The following is a 10,396-nucleotide window of genomic DNA, read 5'->3' on the forward strand; positions in this document are numbered from 1 at the left end:
CTGTCTGGGGGCCTGGACTTACATTACAGTGTGTGCCTGTCTGGGGGCCTGGACTTACATTACAGTGTGTGCCTGTCTGGGGGCCTGGACTTACAGTGTGTGCCTGTCTGGGGGCCTGGACTTACAGTGTGTGCCTGTCTGGAGGCCTGGGGGAGGGGAGTAGTGGTACTGGGTATCAAACCCAAGGCTTCCTGCATTCAAGGCAACCATTATAACATTGAGTTACATGTCAGCCCCTTTTATTTGAGATAGCATCTCTCAGGGTAGTTTCTAATGCCTGGCTTCCCCTGGCCTCGATCATCCTTAGCTGGTATCACAGGCCTGTTCCACCAGGAGCGGCTGGATTTACATTTAGTCTTATAACTATGAAGAACACTTCACTCTCACTGTATTAATGGGAATGAAGTCAGTACTTATAACAGTTATATTAAAATGTCACACTTGAAAATGAAGGCATTACAGGGGTGTGTGTGTGTGTGTGTGTGTGTGTGTGTATGTGTGTAAAACACTTGAAAGTCCTAAGAACGGCCCAGGAACTGATAGGGGACAACTCAATTTCATTACATTGATTTATATGAGTATATGAGGGAGAAAGAACACATTCCTTTTTAGATAGTGCCTCATGAAGCACAGGCTGACCTTGAACTCCTGACCCTCTTGCCTCAATCTCTCATATGCTAGGATTACTGGTGTGTGCTGAAACACTTGCCTGAAACTTAAAGTTTTGGTAGCATAGGCTACAAAGTGAGATATTGTCTCAAAAGGAAGAAAAAAAAAATGTGCCTAGATTTTAAGTTTAAATTCCTAGGCCAGTTTCCCACCATGGAGAAGCCACATCTTCACTGCCAGCAGCCCAAATCCTTCTGGCTTCTCTATGAAACCCTATAATTTTGGGTATGCTAGGCCAGCTTGTTATCCTCCACACTATATATCCTCAAACCTGAAACATTTGGAATATAGTGAAAAACCCCCAGATTGGGACTGGAAAGATGGCTTGGAGGTTAAGAATGATTGCTGCTATTGCACAGGACTGAAGTTCAATTCTCAGCACCCAGTCAAGCTACTCAAAAGCCCCTGTAATTCCAGGTCCAGAGGATCCACTGGCCTCTGGGCATATCTGCTAACACATGGCATACACAGATACTTCAAATAAAAATATAAATAAATGAAACTGAGTCTTTTTATTGTTGTTTCTCTCCGTCTTACCATGTAGCACTGGCTCTGGAATCCACCAGGCTGGTCTCAAAACACACTGAGAGTCACTTGCTGGCCTCTGCCTCTGGTGCTGGGGATAAAAACTGTGCACAACCACAACATAAGAGCAAATTAAAAAACAAACCAATAACGTCTTTCCAAAAGAAGAAAAAGGAAACTATCTTTTGTTTTTTTTTTCTTTTTTTCTGGTTTTTTGAGACAGGGTTTCTCTGTCTAGCCCTGGCTGTCCTGGAACTCACTGTGTAGACCAGGCTGGCCTCAAACTCAGAAATCCGCCTGCCTCAGTTTCCCGAGTGCTGGGATTAAAGGCATGCGCCACCACGCCCGGTCGGAAACTGTCTTCAAATCACTCAAAAGAACCTCGCATAAGCTCTGGAATCCTGAGAATGGGGCACTACCCGGCCAACCCCTTGCTTCTGCTCGACACTGAGCGCTCGAGTCAGGCGCATGCGCAGTCGCGCACGGAACCCAGGCGCGCCGGAACCCTGAAAGCAGATCCTGGCCCTGGCGGAGGCGGTCCGACTGTGAACTCTTCCGACAACAGTGACATGAGACTGTGGCCGCAGGCATGGAGTGCCGTCCGGGGCGCTTGGCGCGATTCCTTCCCTTTGCAAGGTCACGATGTAGCACGCTGGTTCCCCGGCCACATGGCCAAGGGTGAGGCCAGCGTGGGCTGCAGGCGGCACGGGCGCCGGTCCTGGCATCGGGTTGGAGAGCTCTTTTGTGCTTGATACTTTTAGAGTCGCACTGAGTGGTCCCTTGAAGTCACATGGAAGCTGATGTCTGAGTTTATAGGTCACAACTTGGCCCCAGGCATCCGTAGACGTACTACGGGCCTGGGCTGCTGGTTGCTGTGGTCTTGGCTGCTGCAGCCATGCGAGATTATAGTGTGTGGCAGAAAGGCGCCGGAGCGTGAGTGGGCAGGTGGCAGCTGCGGTGCGGAGCCTCAATGTTCCTGTGCGTTGAGGGTATTAGGTCAGCACCGTATCAGGAACTTCCTGATTAAGACCATCATATGTGCAATGTTCCTCCCAGAACCATCCGGGGCATCCTGGAACGTGGCTCAGAATGCTGCCTCCTTTATCCCAGTGTGCACTGATGGGCTCTCAGATGTATTCCCCTAGGAGAACTTAAATTTGCCCCATTTGGCTGTTTCCTTAGTGCCCCTCTGTCTTCTAGGACTAAGGAAGATGCAGAGCAGTCTGAAGTCGGTGGATTGTGTTATCGAGGTTCATGACGCCCGGATATCCTTTTCTGCTGTAGAGGGGAGCATCTCTGCTTGACTGTAAAGACAGCAGCAGGATGCTTTCCTGGTTCTTCTTCATCTCCTTCGGACAGTCTAGTTTGTTCTGCCTCTGGTCTATCATTATGTCTACAGCTGCATCAGCTTCTTTTGTAATTACTGGGACATAAAGCAGTGTTTTCCAATTTTCATTACACATCAGAGTTCCTGGGAGGCTTTTACATCAATAGCTAGGGCCCTTTTAGATCAGAATCTCCGGGGTGGGGTCTAGACTGGTGTTTTTATTTTTAAGCTCCCATCTGATATCTTATTTGTCTCAGTCTCTCCTTTACTTTGATATTTTTAGGGGTATATTATGAAACCTGAGATTAAATGATCCTGCTAACCTGTGTTTTCTTTTTGTCCTTAACTGAAGAATTGGCGAGTCATAATCATGTCCACTGGCACTTGCTTCTCAGACCATTTTGTTGCATTTAAGCTGTGTTTGGTTTCTGTTGGCATGTGAGTTCTTCATCCTGCTTACTTAGCCTTAGAAGAGCGTGGGGATGCCAGACCACAAGGCCCCTGGAACAGCAGCTGGTGGTGGGCGTGGGGACCTGCTGCCACTGGTGGGAGTCTCTGGAAATAGTCATGGAGAATAGGAACTATTTCAACCTTCAGAGAACTTACAGGAACGTTAGCAACAATACATCTGGTGTATTTGTTTTAAGCTATACATGTCTACTCATCTAGTATCACACGTTGCCAGATGTGACACCGCCACCATCACCACCACCACGAATCATTATTGACATAGGGTCTTACAATGTAGTCTTGACTGTCTTGGAGCTCACTATGTAGACCAGGATGGCCTGGAACTCACAGAGATCTGTGTGCAAGGAGTAAATTGTGCCCACCATTCCTGCCAATATTTGATTATTTAAAAAGTACAACATTGTTATTTTTCAGCGTATATGATGAGAGAACTGTTCCCCCTCAGTCTCTGGAACACTTAACTGAATCTAGGATGTGGCCGGAGGTCTGTGCTGGGTAGTGGTTTCTGTAGCATTTTAGGAGAGGAGCCTGGAGGCTTGGGTTTGTGAATGGATTGGTCAGCTGTGAAAGAGGGACCATCTGGATGGAGGTAGCAGCTTAACTGGGTGCCAGATGGGACAGGCAGAGGCCTTAAGACTAGAGCCTACTGGGAGGGATGAAGGGGCCGAAGCCCCATCCTGCCTATGTTAGAGTCCCACGATGGAGTCCCACATCAGTCTGACGTAGCTGAGCATAGCTGTGGCAGCAGCATCTCCAGCGAGGATGGGTGGCGCTTGAGGTTATCTGGGTAGGAGTTCACAGGAGTCACTGTTTCTTAAGTATTCGGGACATTTCACTTTCCACATCTGCTTGGGAAATTAGGTGACAGTGCCTTCCCTGAATCACACCCTTCACAAACTGCAACATGAAGGTTGGCCTCCCAAGTCTGGGGGCAGGAAGATGGGTTGTATGGTCGCACTTGCTCTGAGATGGGCTTCTTCTTTGGCTGTAGTTCCTGGTGGACTAACCACGGTAAAGCTCTGTAGGGATTATGCCTTAACATCATCAGCACATCCCATTTTCAGGTCGAAACCCTCTGTTCCAAGAGCTGCTTGGTCTGAAGCCGCACCTGCTTGTCCTTAACAAAATGGACTTGGCGGATCTTACAGAGCAGCAGGTGAGCTCCTTCTCACAGATGGCAGCAGCAATGTGACAGAGCCACAGACACAGAGGAGTTCTGTTATGCCCCTGGGTAGGCTATAACTTAAAACAACTCCTGGCTTTGATGGAGGCTTCTGGCCTGGCTTTTAGCAACAGCTGATTCCCTCAGTGTGAAAGTATCACCCAAATGCTCAAGATGGGCACACCTCCTGTGGGAAGTGGGTTGGTGTGCTGTGGGACCTCTGGTGACCACTATAGCCACTTTGTACCCTCAACCTTTCTGATGGATGCTCTGTCTACCATGTCCCATGCAGGTACATGTGACCACTGAAGCAAAGGGACTGATTACACTTTACTTAGCTCTAACTAATTGGGAGATTCACAAGGCTAATGTATGTAGCCCTGGTCACTGTTGGTGTAGCCCGGAGTTCATTTGTGGTAGCTGCAATGTCTCTAGCTGACTATGTACCCAGCCTGATCTCAGGTTTTTGGCTGCTAGTTGCTTTCTGCACACTTGTGTACCAGAAACTGTAAGGGCTGGGTGTGGGACAGGGATATGGAAAGCCCAAAGTACCCGACAGTGTCTAGCACAGTGGTGCTCAACTTCCCAATGCTGTGACCCTTTAATACAGTTTTGTTGGCACTTCATAACTGTAATCTTGCTACTGTTATGAGTTGTGAATATCTGTGTTTTCTGACGGTCTTAGGCAGCACCTGGGAAAGGGTCATTCGAACCTCAAAGGGTCGAGATCCACAGGTTGAGAACCAGTGCTCTAAATCCAGGCAGAATTGGGTCCCAGGGCAGTGTATTTTCTACATGGCCTGCAAGTAAAAAGTGACAGCAGGGAATGTTATTTGAAGTCTCGACTTTACTTTTTATCACTGTGTTGTCAGATTCTTTGGAAAGAGGGATGACAGGGCCTTGAATTCAGGCCAGATTTTAGAAAGTTGTTAACTTGTTAGTGACACAGAAATTTTTCCTTTACTGAAGAGCTGCGGCTCTTAGGAAAGGTCAGGAGGTTTTCCAGGGCGGTTCCCAGGGCAGCACCTTCCTCCAGGCTTAGATCGACAGCGCCACTTGTCTGTCGCGCGAGCTTCTCGGTCTTGCATCGTTTGTTTGTTTGTTTGTTTGTTTGTTTGTTTTTTATCGTTAAGTGTCTTCCCCTGGTTTTTATTGAGATTTGAGCCCTTTTGGGATTGCTTCAGTGCGGCATAGCACGACTTTACAGACTGGTGTACACTGCCCTCTACTGGGCAGGCAAAGAAGGTGAGGAGGCCCTTAGACTCCACCCCCACGGTGTACTAGAGGACGTTTGAGTCCATTTTCATGGAGGACAGAGATCAGTTTCTGCCGTGGCTAGAACCGCTTCTATTTCCCTCGGAGATTGTGTGTGTGTGTGTGTGTGTGTGTGTGTGTGTGTGTGTGTGTGTGTGTGTGTGTGTGTGTGTGAGTGTTTTCCCTGTATGTATATATGTATGTATGTGCAATATACATGTGTGCCTGGTGCTCACAGGGGCCAGAAGAGGGTGTTGGAATTGGAATTGTAACTTGGAATTGTAACTTGTATGAGTGCTGAGAACCAAACTTGCAAGAGCAGCCGGTGCCCTTAACCTTTCAGCCATCTTTCCAGTTCCCCCGCCCCCGCAAGTATCTTAACTGTATCATAAGTGACGAATAGCTCAAAATAAATAAAACAGCATTAATGAATTGCTTTTTGTTTATTTAAGCATTTACTATGCTTTGTGGTTAGTAATGACCAACACAATCGTGACTTTGAACACATATTGATAGATATGAATATGAACTATGTAGACTGGTTATACTGAATATTAAGCCTAATGACCTATGTCAGCTCTAATGTTCTCTTGGCACCACTTATTTTCTATAATCAGATTGAGTTCAGTACCATCTCAGTTTACAGTAAAGTCCCATGCTGGATGCGGTGGTGCACACGTCTTATGCTAAAATGTGGGCAGAGGCAGGCAGATCTCTATGAGATCCAGGACATCTTGGTCTACATAGTGAATTCCAGGCCAGCCAAGGCTACATAGTGAAAGCCTGTGTCAGTTTCCCCTTCTCCTCCCATGAGTCTTATATGATAGAGTACATGAAAGTGATGGACTCCTCAGAGAAGCCAGCACCTGTGAGCTTGGTGCTGAAGAGGCTGAAGTGGCCTGGTTCAGTCCACTCTCTCCCCAGAAGCACTGAGGTCCCTGTGAGCAGGCCATGCCCCCTGGTGTCCACCCTGGCAGAGGTTGAGGCACACACACAGCACAGCTAGGTCTGCCCTAGGGCTCATCCCCCCTGCTCTCTCCTCAGAGCTGAGGCTCTTCGCTGTGCTTGCTGGCATACACTTCTTGTTGCTGGGCTCCTAGAGTTTAAGCTGGTGCAGAGCACTGTGCACCTGCACCATCCTTTCAAGCTTAGAGCCTTACTTAACTTTTTATCTGTTTTTGAGACAGGGTCTCATTCTGTAAGTCTTGGTGGCCTGGAACATGAAGTGTCGAGACAGGGGTGACTTCAGACTCATAGAGATCCACATGTGTCTGCCTTCTGAGTGCTGGGATTAAAGGCAGATGCCACCAGGCCAACCAGATTCCTTTTTAAAAAACATGCTTTTTAAGAAAACATTTATTATTCATTTACTTGTGTGTGTGGGGTATGTATGTGTCATGGCATACATGTGGAGGGCAGAGGACAACTTGGAGGTGTCATTTCTTTCCTTCTACTCTCTAGGCCTGGGGACTGAACTCAGGTTGTCAGGCTTAGCAGCAAGCGCCTTTACTAGCTGAGCCATCTCACTGGCCCCAAGTTCAGAACCTTGAGTTTTATATATCACACCATATGTGTATGTGTGTGTGTATGTTTGTGTAAATAATGTGTATATATGTGTGTATATGTTTGAATGTTTTCTTGCTGTTGTTAATCTTTGTTTTTAGTTTTTTGTAAGTGGGTGTTTTGCCTGCTTCTATGTTTATGCACCACACTTAGGCAGTGCCTGTGGAGGCCAGAAGAAGCCATTGAATGCCCTGGAACTGGAGTTATAGATTATTGTTAGCTGCCAGGAGGGTGCTGGGAATCAAACCCGGTCCTCTGGAAGAGTAGCCAGTGCTCTTAACTGCTGAGCCATCTCTCCTGCCCTGCTCTCCTGATCTCTCTCTCTCTCTCTCTCTCTCTCTCTCACACACACACACACACACACACACACACATACACACACACTCTTTAATTTTTAATTTATTTTCGACAGGGTCTTTCTGTGTAGTACTGGGATTAAAGGCATATACCACCATGTCTGAATGGCATACCATTCATGTTTAATTTAGTATTTAAATTTAATTTAGTATTTAAAATAGAAATTTATCTTTCAGAAAATTGTCCAGCGCTTAGAAGAAAAAGGCCTGAACAATGTTCTTTTTACGAACTGTGTGAAAGATGAAAACATCAAGCAGGTAAGCCTCTGTACATGTTGGTTGCTAAACAGTCAGGATAAGATCCTGGAATTGTCCTCAGCTGCCCAGAGATGCAGGATCTCTAGGTCAGGATGCTGCCTGTTTCTGTGTGTGCTCACAGTCTGAGTGAGCGCTGAGGGACTCTGCTGGGGTTCTAAGTAATGAGAGCCGCTTGCAGAACCCGGTAGCTTATTTTCCCATTTGTTTTGATGAAACCCCATGAGTTGATGTGTGGAATGTCTAGTAGGTAGTTATAGTTGTTGTAGAAGAGCCCTCCTGAGATAGCCACACTCGTGTATCGTGTGTGTGTGTGTGTGTGTGTGTGTGTGTTGGGTTGGGAGTGGGTGGATGAATTCCAGTTAGCTGTGACTGTTGGACGTTTGGATGCCCATTACCTGGATGAGTAATGAATGAGGTGTGTGTGTGTGTGTGTGTGTGTGTGTGAGGTCTCTACCCTCCTAAGCAAGGTATAAGGACAGGCTCTCTGACCCTGTTATTTATAAGTAGGTTGATGAGGGATATATGACCAAAAGCTGTGGCCTGTTTGTTGCAGATTGTCCCAAAAGTCATGGAACTGATCAAGTGCAGCTACCGCTACCATCGAGCAGAGGTTGGTTGGGTGCAGAGCTGGGGGTGGGTATGTGGAGTTACCCAGTCCCTTCCTGCCTGCCCTTCTGAGCCTTCTTTAATATAGAAGACTGGGCTGTGTCCCAGCCAGGACCCAGCCTTTGTTTTTACTGTTCTTTAGTGGGAGATGCTGGTCTTCGTGTTGATGTCCCTTTCCCCTGGGCTGTGGCTTCATAACCTGAGTCGGATAAAGTTGAAACTCTTCTGCTTTCACAGAACCCAGAGTACTGCATCATGGTGGTCGGTGTCCCCAATGTAGGCAAATCCTCTCTCATCAACTCGCTGAGGCGGCAGCACCTCAGGTCAGGTAGGCAATCTCTGCTGTGCTGACTTTCGCTCCTAGAGGGCACTGTGGACGAGTGTGGTCAGCCCTATGTTGCCTGGTGGCGTTCCTTCCATATCTCATGGACAGTGCATGGTCTGATGGTGAACAGCCGTTGGCTACACAGGGTGCACTTATGTGCTTTCACATGCTCTTGATAGTGTATGTATTTTAGACTTTGGGATAAATTTATATTGCCTTCATTTTTTTTTTTTTGTACTAATAGTCTTTATTAAATTTTTTCTTTTCTTCTTTTTTCTTTTTCTTCTTCTTCTTTTTTTGTTTTACAAAGCCAGATTAAAGGCACATGCCTTTAATCCCAGCTCTTGGGAGTCAGAGGCAGAGACCCTGTCTACAAAATACAAGACTACTACAACAAAACCCATTTGTAGTGTAAAGGCCAAGAACTTTAAATCATGTTGTATCACTTTAGAAAGGAGCTGTTGGGGTGTTAATTGGAGAGCTGTCACAGTCATTTAATTTTTAAGCATCATTTCCTTTAAGCCCGCATCTTCTTTGTTTAGAGGTATTAAGTGTGTTTATAGGGTTGTGTCGGCATCCCCACTCTCCAAACTTGAAACTCCCTGGGACCAAAGCTCCAAGCACATCATCCCGTTCTCTGCCCCAGTGCTGGGTAGCCCTGTTCTATCTCAGTCCAACTGTGTCAATAGAGTGCTGGGCTGGCTTGTCTCAGTAGAATGTTCTAGGTTTGGTTATGTTTGGATTTTATCAGAAGTTCCCTCCTCCTTAGGTCCAAGTCATTCTGCTGTCTACCCTGTTCTTATTCCTCTGGCCATCTATGATGGGCACTTTTATCCTTTTTTTTCTGTGGTGGTTTGACAGTGAATAGTTAGCTTCCCAGGGGTACCTGGGCTAGGTCCACGCCAGTCAACCACAGTGTGGGCTCAAGAATGGTGCTGGCCTGCCTGCTGTGGGTAGTGCTGTAGAGTAAGGGGGTCCGGGAGAGGCTTTGAGGTGGTGGAGCAATTCAGGTATGGCCTTGGCATTACACTGGAACGTGAGCTCTGGGCATTTGTTAGCCCTTGGCCACTGTGCCCAGCTTTTGAAAACCTTTGCTGTGTGTTCTTTGAGACTGAGTAAGGAACAAATTATAATTTGACAAACTTACTGAGGTCTGGGTTTCTAATCTGCTTGTGGGATATGTTAGTGAAATACCTTTCATTCCTTGTTCTATTGCTGCATGCACATATTTGATGGGCATTTTGTGTCTTTTCAGGAAAAGCTGCCAGAGTGGGAGGTGAGCCAGGAATCACAAGAGCTGTGACATCCAGAATCCAGGTAGGGTCCCTGGTAGCTGAGGCCAGAGCTCTGTCCAGAGCTTTGCAGACTCTGCCGAGTCTGGCTCCAGTGAGCGCAGCATTGGCCCTGCCTCTGGCCTTCCTTTCCTTCCCTTCATGTTCCTGCCAGTGCTGTTGTCCCTGTGGAAATCCATCAGAAAGGTAGCCTTCTTCCCAGAGCCACACTTATGCGTTCCCCTTTATTTTCCATGGACCTCAGACCTTTAGTTCTTCAAATTAAGCAGAAATTATACCCTATGGGGATTCTAAACCTCAGTGCAAAAGCCAGCCTATGTGGTGGGTTTATCCAGAGGCCTGCCTCAGACTCTCAGGCAGTGACTTGGCTATTGGGCACAGGCTGCCTGGCTTGACCCACCTTCTGCCGCACAGGTATGTGAGCGTCCACTGATGTTCTTGCTGGATACTCCTGGGGTGCTGGCTCCTCGGATTGAAAGTGTGGAGACAGGCCTGAAGTTGGCCCTGTGTGGTAAGCCTCTGCCCCGCTGCTGACCTTGACTGTCCACTGGGCAGCCTCTGCCCCGCTGCTGACCTTGACTGTCCACT

General features: G+C 47.3%; 1 protein-coding gene across 2 annotated transcripts in view; it reads left to right on the forward strand.

The window, feature by feature from the left end:
• The first annotated feature begins 1,668 nt into the window (after positions 1 to 1,668).
• Positions 1,669 to 10,396, forward strand: part of Mtg1 (mitochondrial ribosome associated GTPase 1) — a 13,488-nt gene continuing 4,760 nt past the window's right edge. Inside the window, exons 1-8 of one of the 2 annotated variants that reach the window (XM_021215778.1) lie at positions 1,669 to 1,872; positions 2,395 to 2,459; positions 4,044 to 4,148; positions 7,505 to 7,585; positions 8,139 to 8,195; positions 8,429 to 8,519; positions 9,772 to 9,833; positions 10,223 to 10,319. In XM_021215778.1, coding sequence (XP_021071437.1) covers positions 1,764 to 1,872; positions 2,395 to 2,459; positions 4,044 to 4,148; positions 7,505 to 7,585; positions 8,139 to 8,195; positions 8,429 to 8,519; positions 9,772 to 9,833; positions 10,223 to 10,319 — 667 coding nt within the window. In that variant the 5' untranslated portion in view covers positions 1,669 to 1,763. Of the gene's footprint in view, positions 1,873 to 1,908; positions 2,191 to 2,394; positions 2,460 to 4,043; positions 4,149 to 7,504; positions 7,586 to 8,138; positions 8,196 to 8,428; positions 8,520 to 9,771; positions 9,834 to 10,222; positions 10,320 to 10,396 lie in introns of those variants that run through there. The other variant, XM_029547964.1, reaches the window with a different exon arrangement.

Source organism: Mus pahari, chromosome 1 (genome assembly GCF_900095145.1).
Source record: "Mus pahari chromosome 1, PAHARI_EIJ_v1.1, whole genome shotgun sequence".
Lineage (NCBI taxonomy): Eukaryota > Metazoa > Chordata > Mammalia > Rodentia > Muridae > Mus > Mus pahari.